Source organism: Glycine max, chromosome 13 (genome assembly GCF_000004515.6).
Source record: "Glycine max cultivar Williams 82 chromosome 13, Glycine_max_v4.0, whole genome shotgun sequence".
Classification (NCBI taxonomy): domain Eukaryota; kingdom Viridiplantae; phylum Streptophyta; class Magnoliopsida; order Fabales; family Fabaceae; genus Glycine; species Glycine max.
The window spans coordinates 32,113,808-32,134,069 of NC_038249.2; the positions used below are offsets into that span (position 1 = coordinate 32,113,808).

A 20,262-nucleotide genomic window follows, 5' to 3' on the forward strand; every position below is an offset into this window, starting at 1 on the left:
GCAAAAGTTTATTTTAATTTTTTTTTCTTTTCTACTTTTCTACACTAAGAAAACATCACTGTCATCATCTTAATATACAATAAAACATTACAATCTTGTGTTATATAACATATCCAAATTAATGTGGCCGGGGTTGCTTAACACGTACTTGCTTTATCGTTTTTTACGTGCACTGAGTCCAATTTTCGTGTTAGAATTTTTTTATAAGACATAGAAGCAATGTTTATTTCCTTAAGGAGGATGTGGATTCCACAGTCTCAATTCTCAAACGCTAAATCAAAAACAGTTCATCAACTCCAGCAGATAATTTCACTAATAAAGCATGATAAGAAAATTTAAACCAGACACAGTGGTTAGACCATGAAGCTTCAAAGCATGATAAGAAAGTTTAACTTGTTGGTTTAAGTAAAATTAAGTTTGGATTTTTAAATAATATCTTATATTCAAATTTTGTGAATAAAAAAAATAGTTAAATTTATTTCTGAAATTGTGATGCGGTGCAAATAGGTTATTGAAGGATAAAAAATATAAATTTAATCCTTGAATATACAATAAATTAATTCTACCATTAAATTATTAAAATCATTTTGTCATTAAATTATAATATTCAATAACCAATTTAATAATGAAATGTATTTTTTAGAATCAATTTAACATTAAGTTACAAAATTTAAGAATCAATTTATTATTAAATTGTTTGTGTGACTAATTTATTACACTTTAGGATATTAAATGACTAAATTTAATTTTTTTTTCCAATGACTAATTTATCATTATTTCATACTTTCAGAAAGAAATTTCACTATCTATAAAAAAATAATTATTAGGATAAGAGAGACTTCTCTTAAAGTAAATAGACAGACTTTTCTTTAAAACATTATCATTGGTGGATAAAAAAAACATGACAGGTGTACAATATAATGGCATATTCACCATATGGATTGACAAACCCTGATTTCATCCAACATCTACATTTACTTCACATATTGGTCACACTATATATATGTGGCTGTTATGGGCAAACCTTATTCCCACCTAAAATTTTCTTTCACTTATACATTAATAAAAATTATATAATTAAAAAATAGAAGTAACAGAACTAGTCCTCATTTTTCTTCTTTTAAAAAAAAACCTCATTTTTCTATATGACAAAGTTTTCAATTCGCAGAGAAGAACATGTTTCAAAATCAACCAAGGCTACTAATGTGTGTACGACATTTCTATTCACTTAAGTCAAATAATTGACTGTTTACTGCAAATACAAATGAAGTGTGAACGTGATGACTGAACGAGTCAGGTCAAAACCTTGGAGTGCAATGTGTTTCATGTACAAGTTCGAATGTCTTGCAAACAACAATCCCAAATAAAATTGTTGAAGTCTTGTTTGGGTTGTTGAGAGAAATATTTACCAACATACTTTTTGATGGATTTTTCAATGTACTATGCTTATTATTGGGGAAAAAAGTTCATGTAAATCTTGCTAACAATGTGAATTTTATGCTTAATTTATTTAACAACTTTAATTTATTATTTAATGAAATGTATGTATATGTAATTCAATAGTAAAGAAAATTATCATTACTTCAGTCTAGCTGCTGCTTACTGGTCAAGCAGATAGAAAGGTGCACGAAATGATAAATGTTATTCACATGACAGAATATGTTTATATACACACATTGTAGTACAATGGTGATCCTATAATTAGACTAGGAGTAATTACACTAATTATAGAAATGAACATATATGGAATGAATTGGTCCTGAAAATTACACAAACAGAAACCAAATCATAGAGCAATCAAGGTCATAATACAGGATTGAGAGGATTGAGGAATTGACATAATATCAATGATATTGTAATCAATGCGTAATCATTAGAATTATAACTTTCTCTAACTCAAGCTTCGGGTGGTGGACTCATCATAGTAGTAACATTGTGTTCACTTATGTCTTTGATTTAGGCTTTTTTGATAGTTTAATTTATATGAATTCACATGCATGCCGAATTATGAGGAATATACGTGGGTTCAAGGAGTTTTGTGGAATCAATTTATCTCTTAATTATGTGGTTATCTGTTTTCTCATTCTAGGATGCCCTAGACCCTAGTAGTACGTAGTACACGTTATTGCTTTCTCCTTATCATAGAACACTAATTCTTTAATATGAGGAAATGATGGTTTAACAAATCATGGCTGCTCCTTAATTAATTGAAGGGTCATGACTCATGAGAGTTTTCTTTAATTAATATATATTGTTCCGTTTTTTATTCATATCACGGCAGATATATATATCTTTTACCATGTGTTACGTTAATAATTTGCAGGTGGTTTTAGTCGTGTTGTTCTGATATTTTTATCCCTTTTATTTTTTTAGAAAAAATTTACGTAAGTATTATTAGTAGATCACTCCACTTAACTCCAAGTTGTGTTCCATCCACCAGATGAACATCACTTACGGAGGTCGAAAACGATCTGTTGCATATTTGAAATTGTTCTTTCTTCTTTGAAAAGGAAATGGATGGGACAGATTCATGACCAATGACAAATATATAAAGAATTTTGAAAAAGGAGCATAATGTTGCAAATAAAAAACATTAGAATTTAAGATTACTTGTCAAGCTGAAATAATTCTGCCACTTGATTCCTGTGTGCAGGGTGATATATGATGAGTTGATCATATATATACTTATTTCTAAATTTTACTTAAATTTTAAAATAGCCATATAACACATAAATAAATTACTAATAAAAATATTGAACATGCACTTATAATATTGTAAAGTGTAATAGACTTTTTTAAAATATTTTACAAATATATGAAATTCTTTTTAGGATATATATATATATATATATATATATATTAGTAGTAAACATCTATAATGGTTATTTTTATTCATAAATATAGATAATTTGGAAATTAAAAAACATTAAAATAATATGTTTTTACCATCATTATTAGAAGAAAATATTTTTTATCAGTTATTAAAAGGAAATATAATTATTCATTTTATAATGCTTTAATGAAATAAGGATTATTTATATCGACATATAAGATTTAACAATTTAAAAGTAAATAAATATGTAGAGTTAAAGAAAAGTTAGAGTATATTTACCGTTAATTTGAATTAAAATATATATATATATATATATATATATATATATATATATATATATATATATATATATACTATTTTAAACATTTATTCAATTTGAAAGGAAGTAGATTAACAGGTAACATTGCATGTGATTTACTGGAAAAAATAAAATAAAAACACAACTTATTTGGAATGATCAGAAAACTGGAATTCCTAAAAAGACACGGACATGGTAAGTGCATAACAGTGACCATAACTGTGTCTAAGTCACAAAAATTGACCATCATAGATATGAATATATCATTATCATATTCCGTGCTGCACACACACACACACATATATATATATATATATATATATATATATATATATATATATATAATTCATTTCATGAATGATTATGCGTTGGTGAAGTGGCCCAATAAGGGAAGCCAAGTGGCTCCACTCAAACACAAAACAAAATGTCAGAAAGAAGATAATTTCTTTTTAATACCGTCTACTATATACTTTTTGATTTATTTTTTTGCACAAACTTTACTTACAGTATTTTTAAGTATTTTTTATTTTGATATTGTTATTTAATCAGAAATGGAATTTTATTTCAGTATTTTCTATAAAAATTAATATGAATTATTGAAATGAATATCTAATTCTGATTTGAAATTATTAAAAAAATTAAGAAGTATGTAGTTAGTATTAAATTTTTTGATATTTCAAAGACATTAAATTAAATTTGTTGAAATTTGAAAGATATTAAATGCTTCTATTTTTATTTAATATTTTTTTCTGTCAATAATACACGAAATATTCATAAATTTTCAATATTTTATTTTTATTGAGAAGATTCATATTCAAAATCTTACTTTAAAAAATCTTAAAATTTTCTTTATGTAATAATAAGAAAATTTGTAAATATTAGGTAAAAAAAAGTTTCTTACCGAAACAAGCCTTGTTCCCATAATTTTAGTTTCCCAGTTCCCACCCTCTTTCTCCCTCTGTGTTCTCTTTCCACCACACACGTCTTCTCTTTCCTTATTTATTTGTATTCATTATTCATGAATGCCACTTAGTCACTTGGTACTGCTGTGAAGTTCACCTTGTTCCTCACAATAATTCTCTCCTACCTCTTGTGTTTTGCTTCAGTCATGTCTCTCTCTGCATTCTCATTCCCTCTCCATCTGAGACAAACAACACCACCTTCTGATCCTAAAACATCATCAACCCCTTTGCCTTTGTCTTCTCACTCCCATTGGGGTGCAGATCTGCTCACACAATCCCAACGCAAACTCAACCAGGTTAGGACATGACATGCATTTGTTTTCTTCATGCACACAAGCAATTCACATGTCTTCAAGACTGTTATGTTATACCTATATCTTTGAACTCTATTCGGTTCAATCTCTTTCTCTTTCTCCTCATTTATTTCATTCCTATCTCACTTGCTGGTTCTTTTGCTTTCATTCTTTTTTCCCTTATTCTGTTTTGTTATCTCCAAACATAAAAAATTTACATGTTATGAATTCATGTAGGTGAAAAGAAGGCCACATGGGGTATGTGCATCACTATCAGAAATGGGGGAGTATTATTCTCAGAAACCTCCTACTCCACTGTTGGACACCATAAACTATCCAATTCACATGAAGAATTTGGCTACCAAGGTACAGTGAATAAAGCATATATGACTTATGCTGCTTATTGTGCAACAAGGAAAAATGTGTCATAGTTATGTGAAAATTTGACTCTTATAATCTGAACATTGATGCAGAAACTGAAACAACTTGCGGATGAGCTGCGTTCTGATGTTATTTTCCATGTTTCTAGAACTGGGGGTCATTTGGGATCTAGCCTTGGTGTTGTAGAACTCACTATTGCCCTTCACTATGTTTTCAATGCTCCTAAGGACAAAATTTTGTGGGATGTTGGTCATCAGGTTTGGTGTTTTATGCTCTTTGGTGTTGTTGGTACTTCAATTACTTTTCATGGGGTGACACTTGGTCTTAATTATATAATTTTGTATGAGTTTTGCAGTCTTATCCTCATAAGATACTCACTGGTAGAAGGGATAAGATGCATACCATGAGGCAGACAGATGGATTGGCCGGGTTTACAAAACGATCTGAGAGTGATTATGATTGTTTTGGCACTGGTCACAGCTCCACAACAATATCAGCAGGACTGGGTAATTCTTCTATTTTTTGTTTGTGTTTTAGCATAGAAATTTTCAGGACTTAGTTTAGGCAAATAATTAGTCAAAGAAAATATTACATGAATTATAAATTTGAACGTTGATGTGGGCTCTACTCCCAAAAGTTTAATTGGGGATTGAGCATAATTTCAAGAAAATTATTCAAGAACACATTTTTCTACATATTGCTTTCTACCGCACAAAGGAATGTCATACTCTATTTCATTTATTTAAATCCTGGTTATGAAATTAAAAATTTCACTTTTATTCTTAACTTTGACAAAAAATTCAATTAATCACTTCATTTAGTTGAGTCTAATATGTCAGAAATAATCTCTCTTCTTGAAGCTTAACATTTCAGGCCTATGACATGGTTTTTTATATATCCAAGATTTTTGCTACAATTACACACCACTTCTTGACAGTAATACACAATAGGATTTTATGGTTTGGCTAGAACTTTAGACATTTTTTTTCCTTTGCATAAACAGGAATGGCTGTTGGGAGGGATCTGAAGGGAGACAAGAATAATGTAGTTGCTGTTATCGGTGATGGTGCTATGACGGCTGGTCAAGCTTATGAAGCCATGAACAACGCTGGATATCTTGATTCCGACATGATTGTTATTCTAAATGACAACAAGCAGGTCTCCCTACCAACTGCTAATCTCGATGGTCCCATACCACCTGTAGGTGCTTTGAGTAGTGCTCTCAGTAAGTTACAATCAAACAGACCTCTTAGAGAACTCAGAGAGGTTGCTAAGGTGAGCAATACAATTCTCATGTCTCTCTATGAAGGACTTGCACAGTTATTAAATGAGATTTTTGCAGGGAGTCACTAAACAAATTGGTGGCCCAATGCATGAGTTAGCTGCAAAAGTTGATGAATATGCGCGTGGCATGATCAGCGGTTCTGGATCAACACTATTTGAAGAGCTTGGACTTTACTACATAGGTCCTGTTGATGGTCATAATATAGATGATCTTGTGTCCATTCTAAATGAAGTTAAAAGTACTAAAACAACTGGTCCTGTGCTGCTCCATGTTGTCACTGAAAAAGGCCATGGATATCCATATGCAGAAAGAGCAGCAGACAAGTACCATGGTAAATGTGGCATTACAAATTTCTTGACTTTCATTGACATGACTCACCAAATAAATTCATCACATTTTGCTCATTCAAACTAAGGATGGAGCAAAATACCTCTGAGAAGTTAATGATATAAAATCTTAACCTGTTACTTTGGACACTTACTGTCCATCACCATTCCTTGATAGAGATTATATTAATCAATTTTAAGAAAAGATTTAGGATAGTTTCTATTTAGTTATTTCTATAGAACATATAATTAATCTTTGACTTGCTATATTCATGACCGGCATGCAACTTGGTTTGATTTTGCAGGAGTTACTAAGTTTGATCCAGCAACTGGAAAACAATTCAAATCCAATGCTGCCACCCAGTCATACACAACATACTTTGCAGAGGCTTTAATTGCTGAAGCGGAAGCTGACAAAGACATTGTCGGAATCCATGCTGCAATGGGAGGTGGAACTGGCATGAATCTCTTCCTTCGCCGTTTCCCAACAAGATGCTTTGATGTGGGGATAGCAGAACAGCATGCTGTTACATTTGCGGCTGGTCTGGCTTGTGAAGGCCTTAAGCCTTTTTGTGCAATTTACTCATCATTTATGCAGAGAGCTTATGACCAGGTAAGCATAAGATAAAACTTCCCTGTCAACATCATCTATGTATAACTCTTTCTTGGTGCCCTATTATCAGTTAAGAATAACATGAGTTACTATTAGCAATGGTCAAGACATGACTAATGTATATCGTTACCTTTATAATCAATGCTAAGCATGTGTTCTGTGTCCATTCAAAGGTGGTGCATGATGTCGATTTGCAGAAGCTGCCTGTAAGATTCGCAATGGACCGAGCCGGATTAGTTGGAGCAGATGGTCCCACACACTGCGGTGCATTTGATGTCACTTTTATGGCATGCCTCCCTAACATGGTGGTGATGGCTCCTTCTGATGAAGCAGAGCTTTTTCACATGGTTGCAACTGCAGCTGCCATTGATGATCGACCCAGTTGTTTCCGATACCCGAGGGGAAATGGTATTGGTGTTGAGCTACCACTAGGGAATAAAGGCATTCCTCTTGAGGTAAGTTAGAATTCTAGTGGCACTCTCATGGAGATGATTAGGAACATTTATGCTTTGAGTTTAACATTTGTGTTGTTGTGACATTTTAACAGATTGGGAAGGGTAGGATACTAATTGAAGGAGAAAGAGTGGCCTTGTTGGGCTATGGATCAGCTGTTCAGAGCTGTCTGGCTGCTGCTTCCTTGTTGGAACATCATGGCTTGCGCGCAACAGTGGCGGATGCACGTTTCTGCAAGCCATTGGACCGTTCCCTTATTCGCAGCCTTGCCCAATCGCACGAGGTTTTGATCACTGTGGAAGAAGGGTCAATAGGAGGATTCGGATCTCATGTTGTTCAGTTCATGGCCCTTGATGGCCTTCTTGATGGGAAATTAAAGGTATGAATCTTTTTAAAACATGATCCATAATACTTGCTTTTCTTTTGTATTACAATTTACACATCTTTGAAGTTTCTGTGAATATTTTTAACTAGTTGAAAACTCTTGTGGCTTTGATTTACAAACTGCAGTGGAGGCCAATTGTTCTTCCTGATTGTTACATTGACCATGGATCACCGGTTGACCAATTGAGTGCAGCTGGTCTTACACCATCTCACATAGCAGCAACAGTTTTCAATCTACTTGGACAAACAAGAGAGGCACTAGAGGTCATGACATAAAACAAATGCAAAGGGGTTCAATTTTTGTTCCCTGCAATGTACAAAGTAGCGTGATTCACCCAGTGTAATACAAATGTGTTTGTTAAAAAATAATAGAAATGGAAAATGCAGATTGACAAATAATAGTGCCAACAAATGGTTAAACGAATAAACAAACACAATTGGTAGTGTATCTTCATATTTTGATATGACGGGGAAAAGATTTAGCTGAAGGCATGACAGAAACGAATTTTTAGCTATGAGAGGACTCTTGAATGTGAATGTCGAAGATGACGTTGGTATGCCATTACATCTTAGTCATTGAAAATGTCCCTAAGAGGTCCACCTAAACATTTGCATTACGTTCTAGTGGAAAAAGTAAAGTCCAAAAAAATTATTATCCTCATGGCAAACAGCTTTTGGTAATTTAAGATATCGAATTTCCTCATTCTTTCTGTGTAGCTCTTGTAGAATTTTGTAACTTCATTTATGGCACTACCATGGTTGAATTTTTCATCAATTTCCCATGGCTTCAAGTCTTCCATTATTATCCTTTGTGTTTCAAAGGTGGTAGGCAGACCAGTATCTCTTACCCAAGGGCAAAATATAAATTTTATGGCTTGAAGTCTTCCATCATTTATGGCACTACCATGCTTTATTCCAAGTCAAAAGAAAACATCTATAATATCAATTTTGCCAAGGGAAAAATATAGTTTGTACCAAGGATGATTAACCAAGTTCCACCATGGTACTTGTCCGGAATCTGAAAGAAACTTTAGCCATCAATAAAAGCTAATTACCTATCCAACGCCTCTTTCGAGTTGGTCTGTGTTGCTTCATTTCACCTGTATCTACAATGGAATCATTGTTCAGCTTGAAACTCTCTTCTGCTTCTTTTTTCATTGTCATGGGTTGCTTAAAGCGCTCCTTATGTTTCTCCATCTTGGCTAATGAATCAAGAATCTTTTGACTGTCGTAACCACCTATATATTGGTCAGAACTATTTTTATTTTGTGACATTCTCTTCTTGTTCACACTGTCAGTCACTACTGGACCTTCAGAAGGATCTCTTCTGGATACAGAAGCTCTCTTCCGTTTCTTAGCAATCCCCTGGTTGACATTTTCAAGCCTGCCATTGCACAAGACTCTGGAACTTCTCACTTGAGACTGTTAATAGTCAAACCAAATACAGGAAAATATCAATATACATTGAACAAATAAAAAACCCCGATGCTGACATATGCAGAATATTGCACCAAATAAATAATAGTGAAGTGTGACAAATGTCAGCCACGGGAGTGGCAAATATAAACATAGAAACTAACAGAATGATCATTAGTAGTAAGAAAGCATTAAAGTGAAAAACATGGTAAAGGTATTAGACACCTTTCAAGCTTTATTGTGAGTTCAATATTAAAAAAAATTGTTCCATACAAAAAGTTAGGAATCTCCTAAATCATCCATTAAATAAAAAAATCAAATTGAGTACTACACTTGTATCTGTGTAAATCTAATATTGATAAATACAACTAAAAGTATGAATGACAGTGAAACTGTCAAAGTCATATCAGATGAAGATAATCTAAGCATGAAAATGAGGCTTATAAAATATCGAATTTGGTAGAGTGGCCAATGTCTTTTTTTATCACAATTAACAATAACTGCACCTTCATGCCATCAATAATGAACTTTGGAAATCATTTTAAAGAACTAAAACTTCATTTGAAGAAAAGCCCACAGAACAAAAGCCAGAAACCAGTTATAAAGTATACAAACCTTAAACATATAATAGGCTTATAGGTAGATAGCTGCATTTAGCAGAGAAAGGTAAATACCTGAAAAGACACATCCTTATTGTCCAAAACACAACATTTATACATAAAAACCAATTCAGGCTTTTGAAAGTGATAAAATAATACAACTATGTTGCAGATCGATGCATTAATAATAGAATTGAATATGCAATACAATTTTGACAAGTTAGGAAGAAGAGATAGTTTTGTCCAATTCTCTCCCCGGCCTAATAGAATGAGAAATTCAGAAAACAATAACATGTGCCAGAAATGTGTGATATCCAGTCAATTAAAATTCTAAACAAAATAAGTGCATTCATTATCTCAAGCCAAGAGATTTACAGATGTGGCCCTGATAAGGAATGATCACCAGCCATGTTGATGGCAGCAAGCTTAATCACCACAAACCCATTACCATATTATTTCACATTCCCAGCACGGCCATATTATTTCAAAATTCAGCCATATAAACATGTCATCGTGCCTTATGGTGCCGCCATGGCCGCTATATAACAACACTGATGACTATTAATGTACCATACAATATTACTAAACAATGAGATTGATGTTACGACTTCAACAAACTGCACAACTTGATATGCTTGACTGGGAAAATTCTCTACAATTTTTGCAATTTAGCTTGATATTGATGCTGAAACTCAACATCAATGTAATCTGAAATCAGTCCAAACTTAAAATCATTTTAAAAAAAAACAAAAGTTGAGAACAAAAAGATAAAACATAGTTAATATTTGGGAGTGAGGTAGTACGGCGGACATTAAATGAATAGCAGTTACCAAAATGAAATAAAGTGCAACAGATGTCAAATAACTCTTTCATAAAGACAAAAGCACATGTTCTTGACCATATTTCCCCATCTTTCCCTTTCCTTCCCCATGAATCAAGTCAACTGATTTCCTGCATCTCAGCACTGCCTGCCCGCCCTGACTTCTGCACATAATCTTAGAGCTACCTTTAAAATATTTATCATTATGTCGTTTTGGCATACTTAGCTGATGCTGCTGCAATGGCAAATCATCACTCTGAACCGTAGTAAACAGAGATGTTGCATGAGTTTCATGATGCCTAAAAATAATTTCATCCTCTGTCCAATTCAGGAACTTAGATGGGGACCTATAAAACTGATACTCTTTTACAGGATAAATTCGGAAATCTTCATGTTCAGCAGTGTCAGTATAATCACAGGACCAGTTGCTGTCTCTGTTGTCCCAAGCATGCTTATCTCTCCCCGAACCCCCAAGGTTTACATTTACTGTTGACCCATATGCATAATTTTTCACTGAATCTGTATAATTAAGATTGTCTACGATACTTAAAATTTCAAGTCTGGTAGTGTGTATATTTCTGACAATTATCTTTGACTTCCATTGTCCCAAAACACAAGTTATTCAAAACTAAAGGGGTTTTGTCAAAACGTCTTCCCCTACAGACAGATCTTCTCCAATGTCTATAAATATGTGGAAACTGCTCTTCACGATTATTATGTAAAAATTCCAGTTCTCTCTCAGCAACAGTGGACATTCTATAGCTCTTGTTTAGAAACTCAAACTCACATTCATGAAAATCTTCAATGCAATTTCTTTCTATAAAATGGGATTTTTCATCCATTCTTTTCCTTGGAGTATACCTCTCTTTATCAGGAAAAGATGAATGTTTTGGAGGAAACTGCCTTGACTCCCTGTAGGAGCAAGGACACAGGTCATCAGAAGAGTGCCCACAACCAAGATGATACCAATCTCTCTCTCTGTCCTGACTATCTGAGTGGAATTTATGCGTTTGGTTTTACCTTAGGCCTGCATGCCACAACCATGGGAAGCTTGCTAGGCCTAAAGAAGACTAAAGTTTAATTAAAGTTTAAAGGGAATTATGAGATTGGGTTAGATAATTTTTGAGAACTCAAGTCTAGAGCAGCTGGGGCATTGTGTTGATTTTTATTTGTTCGGTTAAATAATTCACTAACAGGGATGCTAGAAAATCCATTTTGTGGTTTCATCCCTTCTAAAAATAAAAAATGAAAGATAAAAGTATAAGCTTTAACTGGTCATTCTTTTTTATTTGGTTATATTTATTTTATATAATTCTAAAACATTAACACTAAATTCCTGTTTACAATACACAGCAGGTGTGCTCATTCATTATCATTTGCCACAGTAGAAGCAGAAGAGGTATCAGGTTCTAGGCCAGCTGAAGTTTTGAACTTGGGTATGGCAAGCAACCTGTGATGCTATTGTTCTTTGCAGATAGCATTAGTGTAACATCCCATTTTTTTTATAAATAAATTTAAGAATTTTTTAGTAAAAATAATAAAAGTAAATAAGTAGAGTAAATAATAGGTCGTAAATGCCCCTAACTATAAATAGCAACATGCTAGGTTTTTCAGACAGACTCCTCAGCCTCTCATTTTCGTGTTTTCCCTTCTCCTCTCAAAACTCTCTCTTTTTCCCGCAGCCCATAAAATCTGTCTAAAAAATGATGATCTCGGACTCATTCATCGTTGGATCGTCGTGAAATTTGAGCACCACGTTCGCAACCCAATTTCGAGCATTCTCACCGTTGGAAATTTCGTCCCCTCTAGATTTAAACAATATATGTTAATGGCTGATGCCTTCTTCAGGCTGGAGTTTTTGCTTTTCCCTTTTTGTTCTTATTATCTCCACTTACAAATATATAAGAACTAAAAGTCTCTTCCAACACAATGACATATAAATACCATTAATGTTAAATGATTATTGTAATCTTGAAAGAAATCTCTATTAATACTCAATAAAACCATTAGAATAAGAAAGAAACAATGACTATTTTTTAGTCCATTAATTATTTCATGCATATATTTTAGGTCCATTAAACAATGAACATTTAGAAACACGGACTCAAGACAATATAGATCAAAGATATTTATCATTTGGTTTGTAGAGAGAAAAGAAAATGAGGTTGATAAAAAAAAATTAAAAATGAAAAAAAAAACTACTTTCTCTCTACTTTTTCATTTTTTTTCTTCAATTAAATATAAAACTATATTTTCATTTTTTTTCTCTCTCATATAATAAACATACCACTAAAAAACATATAATGAAACCAAAGTCTAATAAAGCATGATAATTGTGGCAAAAGGCATTAATGGAAAGAGCTTTTTAAAAAAAAAATATGAGTTTAATGATTATATATCGAATGTGTAAAATAATCTTATAGACTTACACCGTTAATTAATAAAAAAAATTATTATTGATATGATTTTTAAGATAATTATGGTAAAAGTTAATAAATTTATTATATATAATTATTTATAATCGAATGAAAATATAAAATTATTTTATAGTTAATGCATAGTCTATTTTCTGATATCATATACTTTATAAGAAAAAAAATGAGTGATCAAGATCAATTTTACACAAGTAGCTACTATTTATAATTATTTTTTTGGTATAAATCATAAATATCTTATACATGTTTGAGTAAGATATGACTCTAGGACCGACAATTTTTGTCTTTTAAGCATTCAACATAATTACATGTTGAGAATTTAAACTAAAATCATTAATTAAGACATTTTGACCTGTAATGATTTTTTCTTTAAATAGTCAAATTTAATATAACGGTTTGATGATTTTTTTCATTAATTTGTTGCTGTTTTTTTACGTGGAGGTAAAATTCGCAATTTTTATAAATTGGAGGGTGAAATTTGTAAAAAGAAATTAAAATATAAAATTCACTATATTTGTGAGACTTTGAATATATATATATATATATATATATATATATATATATATAATTAAATCATTTTTGGGAGATATAAAATTGATTGAATGGTTAAAAAAGAAAGAAAAAAAATGGTGGATTTAATTCCTTCTACTAACAAAAATTAATATTTATTAATAAAAAATACTAAGCTATTTTTTTATAATTAAAATCACAAAATTGAATATGAGCTGGAGAGGGCAGAGAGAGTTCAGCTGCTAGGTCGGGTGTCAACGTCCAACTGATTGAAATAGACGTAAATGGGCCACAGTCCATGACCAGAGTCCAAAGTTCATCAGGTGCAAACTTTTTATAATATTATAATAATAATAATAATAATAATAATAATAATAATAATTTGTTTATTTATTTTATTTTTATTGTATGTCATGCATTGTTGCTTGAATGGAGCATCATGTGTGAGGCTTGAGCTTGATAGTGGCAAATGTACCAGAGGAGCCGTGTCGGGCTGAGAATAAACGAAGCATGACACATCATGAAAACAATCTTGTGATTGATATCCGATTTATATTTTAAGTTTTTTTTTTTCTGAATTGCTTCAGCAATAAGACTTTAAATATAGAAAAATTAGGAGGAAGTTTTCAAAATTGTTTGTAAGCCTCACACCTTTATTTCACTATATTATTTTAATTTAAATATTTTTTAAAATTCTTTTTTCTCCCTTTCATTCTACACAATCAAATCACAACTAAAAGTGTTTAGACAATAGATTAATGATGTAAGAAGTGTTTGGAAATTGGAAGACTGTCTTCTTCTTCTTTTTTTCAATTTTAATTGCTCATTTTTTTTCTTATGAGAGATTGTGTTGTTAGCATAAAATATTTATAGGTTTTGTTAATAACTATTTTTTATTTTAAAAAATTTATTCATTTTTAATGGAGTTTCGTTTTCTAACTATTTTTTTTTACTAAAAACAATAAATAAATTGTTTAAAAAAACTAAATTCAATTATACTCAAACGAGATTGGTTGATTACTCTACACTCTAATTGGAAGGCAACGGCAACAAAGTAAGGGAAAGGAAAAGGAGAGGAAGGAATATACAATTATAGAAAAACTTTCCCCCACTTTACTATGCAAGAAAGCAAGGGAGGAAAAATAATATATACATATATATGCAAAACAAATATATAGTGTCACCAATTACATTAATGTCACATGCTCCATTATTATCTTTATTGCATGTTTTGTATGTGTTTTCACTTTTAAATATTTGATGTGTGCTTTCTTTTTTTCTTATACATTAGTAATTTCAATTTTTCTGTAAAAAAGTGTTTTTTATACAATAACTTATCAAGTTATTTATAATAGTTAAGTTTTTTTTTAAAAAAATATTTAAATAATTAAACAAACTAATTAGTTACTTGTACATACGTACAGGTCGCTCCATTATATTTTTTTGTTTTAATATTAAAATTGTTTAGATTAAAGTTAAAAAGTAAAATATCGTTTTAATTTTTACCATTTTCTAATATAGACCTCTATCTTTCAGTTATAAGAACAAATTTAATTTAATGACAGAAAGTCAAAAACTAATCAAGTATATATGATATTCTTGACATTCTATTGCAATTAACAACATCATATAATTCTTTTCGTTATGCATGAACAATAATGCATAAAACCTAGAGTATTCCAAGTTATCATATACCATGCTGATTTGATGTTAAAAAATAAAAAAAAGGTTATGTTTGTGTACTCGTTGATCCTTGTCTCCTTGGAGTAGAAGATAAGGTCCTTATTTTTTCCGATGAATGCCAAAAGATTTATATTATATTTGGGATTTCAATGAAAGAGAGTGTGAGTCTTCAAGCTTCTTCCATAGAACTACAATAGTAAGTTCATCTTCAATCTAACATATATTATGAAATTTTATACTATATTGGGAAGTACAAATTAGAATCAGAAATTAGAGAAATAATATATTAGCATCCAACATGCTAATGTTAGTATAGCATAAATAAATAGAAAAAATATAAAAGAATTAATAAAACATGAATGTTTAGAGTTAGATGTACTTATCAAAACTTTTGTCCAAGTAATATGTAGACTTTTTATGTATGTTTTGTCTTGAAAAAAACTGAAGCACATTTTTCATGTGCAACATTAAATATCATATTTTAACTCAAAATGATATAACCTTTTGAAGTATATTAATTGACTTTTCATTCTTATTTCTTTTTTGTCTCTTTAAAAATATCAAAACTAAATATTATTACAATAAATCTATGTTATGTATGGACCCACCTTAGTAAAATATCTAGTATTGAAATCAAGTAGGCACAATTCATATTGTCATATTGTTATAATAAACACCTCCCTACCTAAAAATTTAGTTCAAACAATTTAAGGGATCGGTAGACTCAGAGTAATAATCAAAATAAAATTTAAATCATTAATATCATGTCTTCTTTAAACTAAATCAGTGCCTCGTAATCTTATAGAAATGCAAGTAATTTCTCTATGTTATGGCATGCTTCACTCGAAGCTTTCACACTGCAACATTCAAATAAGTTTTTGCTAGTTTTCCATACTGAAGTCCTATCTACTTTCTATATCATCCACGGGGATTGTGTTCATGTCATTCTTTGTTTGATCATTCTTTGGAGTCATAAAAGGTGTGTCTCTGATTGTATTCACTGCCACAACAGAAGATTATTTATGATATTTCCTATCTAAATTGATTGGATGACTTCATCTCTCCTTTCTCTGGCATGAAAAGTTGATATTCTTTCAAACTCAGGTTTATTTTAACTTCCCACCACATTGGATTTGATTCGATCTAGACATGGAATTAAATTTCTACTTTTATCAATATGTAAACTCTAAGAGCTTTTTTAGTAAACAAAGCTCTTAAGTTGTAAAGATTAAAAAAAAGGGGCTTCATGAAAGAAGACAAACAAACAACAAAAATATTAGTACACCAGTGAAATATTATATAGCCAAACTGTAATTTTTCACCTAGTTCAAGCTGCATTGAAACAAAATCTGAGCTTCCAACTCAAATTGTCTTCCAAATGAAAGATAAACAATTCACAAGGAAGATTATTGTCCTTTTTCAACTCTGCCACTGTATCACACACTGATCAGCAAAATAATTCAAACACAAAAGCCATAAGGAGTGATGTATAAGGGAGAAGAAAAATAGAGACAAAGGTAGATAAGTTACAACCTCTGTCACTTCAATTCTTGTCGTCCATGTGCAGTAACATCTCGTGAATTATTTTGCTAGTAGTCTTCTTCACATGTCTTATTGACATTGGTCCCTACAGCCCTTATGGGCACTCTCGGTCAAACATCGTACATAAGTAATAGCATATTGTCATAGTATGATATCATATTAATAATCAACATAAAAAAAATATTTTAAAAAAGAAGCATAAGTCTCAACCATATAAGATATCACTTTTTGACAAATTATTCTTTTATATAGATGAATAATCTATTGAAGCACATTAACCATACCTTACCCAGTTCAATTATAGTCCTTCATTCGTCAATGAAATTAGCTTTTTTTCTCCCAAGAAACTGAAATCCTGGTGGACTTGCAAGACTGGGGAACACAAATAATAAATTGGAAGCAACTCGGAAGCAACACGCAAAGAACAACATCAATCAATGTCACAGTAATAGTTAATTTATGTTGGATTATTGTTACTATTATAGGTGTAAGAAGTATTAAAATTGAGACTTAATTCTCTAAGTTATTAACAAAGTGACAAATAGAATTAAATAATGTTATGCCTACAATTGACGTTACAATTTAATTCCAATCTATTTATGAACATAATCTCACATGCCAGCGAGTCCTCGCAAAATAGAACAAAGTGGAACGTGTATCACTCGATGGCTTTTGCTTCTCATCTTCCTTCCAGGACCGGACATTGAACCGGATTTTTCAGACCGGACAACGAACCGGACACACGAAACTCCTCTGCCTTTTCTACTCTGTCACAGTGAAGCTTCATTTTTTTTTTTATCTTTTATAAAAGTATCCCTATAAGTATTTCTATAAAATTAATTCCTCAAGTACTCTCGACTCTTTATTAATAAAGACACAGAAAGCGTCTAAAATCTTGATTAGTGAGTATCTCTTCAAAAAGATTTTCTGATATTTATTATTGAGGGGCTAGTTGCATAATTTTAATTGGATGAATTATTTGTAATAATCTTCTAAGTTGAACTTTTGTGAATCTCTCTAGTCTCTAACATGCTATTTGATGCCTTATTTGTTAAGATTTAAAGGTCATCATGAACATTGTGTTATGGATAATAATAATAATATTCCTATATTTTTTAGTTTTTCTTGTCTTAGTGAGGCGCAAGAACAAAAAGGTTCATTTCTTTGTAATTTAATTGGTGATCAGGGGTAAGCTTGGATGGGGAATGAAACGGTTATACATGGCAATGGGGCGGGTTGGATATAGGTATTGTCTCTCAAATTCCTTACCTCGACTCCTCAACATATCCCCATACCCGTACCCGATATCCGACGAATTTGAGTTTATTGTCCCATCTCCCTACCCGTCGGGTACCTGTCGGGTATCCCCAATCCCGTTCCACACACTAGAAAAATATTTTTTTTTTGTAAAAAAATATTAAATATTTGATTTTAGAAAAAAATAAATTGATTGTTAAACATTTATTTTTAACTACTTATATATCAATAAATTTATTATAACGCGTGTGTCTACGTAAATAGTTAAGAAAATAATATTAAATTATGTAAAAATTCTAAAATAAAATTAACTAGTAATAAAAATGATATGCCTTTTGATTAAATTATACAAAAATTCTAAAGATTTTAAGTGACGGGGTGGGTTCGGGTTTGGGACGGGTCTAGTAATCCCATATCCGTACTCGTACCCGACTTTTGGTTATCGGGGAAAACTCGAACCCGAACCCATACCCGATCAACTCAGATATTACCCGTCAAAGTCGGGACGGATTCGAACGGGTACCCACGGGTACGAATTTTCTTGCCATGTCTAGAAACGGTTGGTAATTGGAAAAAAAAAAGTTCTTGTAATTTGTCATTCCACTGAGTACAGCGTGTGGTTATAGAGTATTTATATCAACACATATTAAATATGTAATAACCATTGACAGTGCTCTGTTTCTGTATTCTGTATTTAGGTACTACTAGTGCAATTTAATTAATAAATATTTTTGTTGATTTTTTTTTAAAAAAGTGAGACGCAAGAACATATTTTTTTTTTATTTTTCTTTTAACAATCTGGAAATTCTTGCAAAAAAAATCTGGAAATTAATTCTGCTTCAATCATTATCATAATTATTAATGAGTAGCATAATTCATTTTGTATTTTTTAAATCATAATTAATAAGATTTTATAGTAAAATTTTGTCATTAACACAAAATTTTATAATAAATATATAAAAATCTTGATGATATATGAAACTAATAAATTAATCTTATTTTAAAAGAAATACTTATTTGATTCTATAAATATACTTTTCCATTATATATGTTTAGATTGTTTTTAAAAATACACAATAAAATTTTTTTTATATATAATTTAATATTTATATATTTGTTAAATAAACTTTATTTTTTACCATCAGACTCCTGTGTCATTTGCATCTCAATTTAATAAGTAGACTAGGGATATTCGCTGATAGACTTGAGTTAATTTTGGTCAAATTTAAGATCCAATTCAATCAAATTTGATTGATTTTGTTCGATTCAGTTTTTACAATTTTTTTTTGAAACTCAACTCATTCATAAATTGTTTGGTTCGGTTCGCACCAACGTCTTACCCATTTGAATTTGATTTTTTTTATAACTAATATTTTATATAATGATTTATCCAAATATTCAATACAATTAACACAATATTATTAAATGTCTAACAATAATAAAATTGATTCATTTAATTCCATCAACATAGTTTCCAAGATAAACTAATACAAATTAAAATAAAATATTTTTCAACAAGATTTACTAAAATAGTCTGAATCACAACTATTTTCTACAAATTAATTTCTTGTAATAAGTTTTACACCAATCAGATTTACTACCATCAAATTTGCTCAAACAAATGAACAAAATATGTTCCATTAATATTATAATAGAAAAAATAAATATGAAAAAAGGTGAAATAAATAAAAATGTACCTGAAAATATTTTAAGTTTCAACCCTAGTAGTCTCAATACTTTAAGTTTCAATCCTTTGAGTCTCAATATTAACAATATTTAAAGTCAAACCAAACACCTCTACAAATTTAAACATAATCCCATTAGCACAAAAATTAATTAATATTTTATACAATATAAAAAATGAAATAAGAGATTACACACCTAATTCAATCTTTTCTGTTATATTTATTTCAACTTGCAAGTCATTAACATTTTTCTTAGCAGATTTAAGCCAATTTTGGACACAAATGAAAGCTTTAATAGTAGTGGGACTCAAGTATGGCAAGATGACTCTAGAATTCTACCCCTATACTAAATGCTTATTCACATGATACAGATGCATAAATGATTAATATATCTCTAGCCATACATGAAAAAAATATAATATTTGGATATTTTTAATTTCCATTAATTCAAAATGTCAAATTCAGAGTGATTATCTTCAACATCATC

General features: G+C 30.8%; 1 protein-coding gene across 1 annotated transcript; it reads left to right on the top strand.

Annotated features, from left to right (window-relative positions):
• The first annotated feature begins 4,070 nt into the window (after positions 1-4,070).
• On the top strand, positions 4,071-8,489 carry LOC100776569 (probable 1-deoxy-D-xylulose-5-phosphate synthase, chloroplastic). Its single transcript, XM_003541603.5, has 10 exons — positions 4,071-4,389; positions 4,624-4,752; positions 4,860-5,024; positions 5,123-5,273; positions 5,771-6,042; positions 6,110-6,383; positions 6,684-6,991; positions 7,165-7,446; positions 7,539-7,823; positions 7,955-8,489. Exons 1-10 carry the CDS (start codon positions 4,240-4,242, stop codon positions 8,102-8,104), a joined length of 2,166 nt encoding a protein of 721 aa, XP_003541651.1. The 5' UTR covers positions 4,071-4,239; the 3' UTR covers positions 8,105-8,489.
• The last annotated feature ends 11,773 nt before the right edge of the window (positions 8,490-20,262 follow it).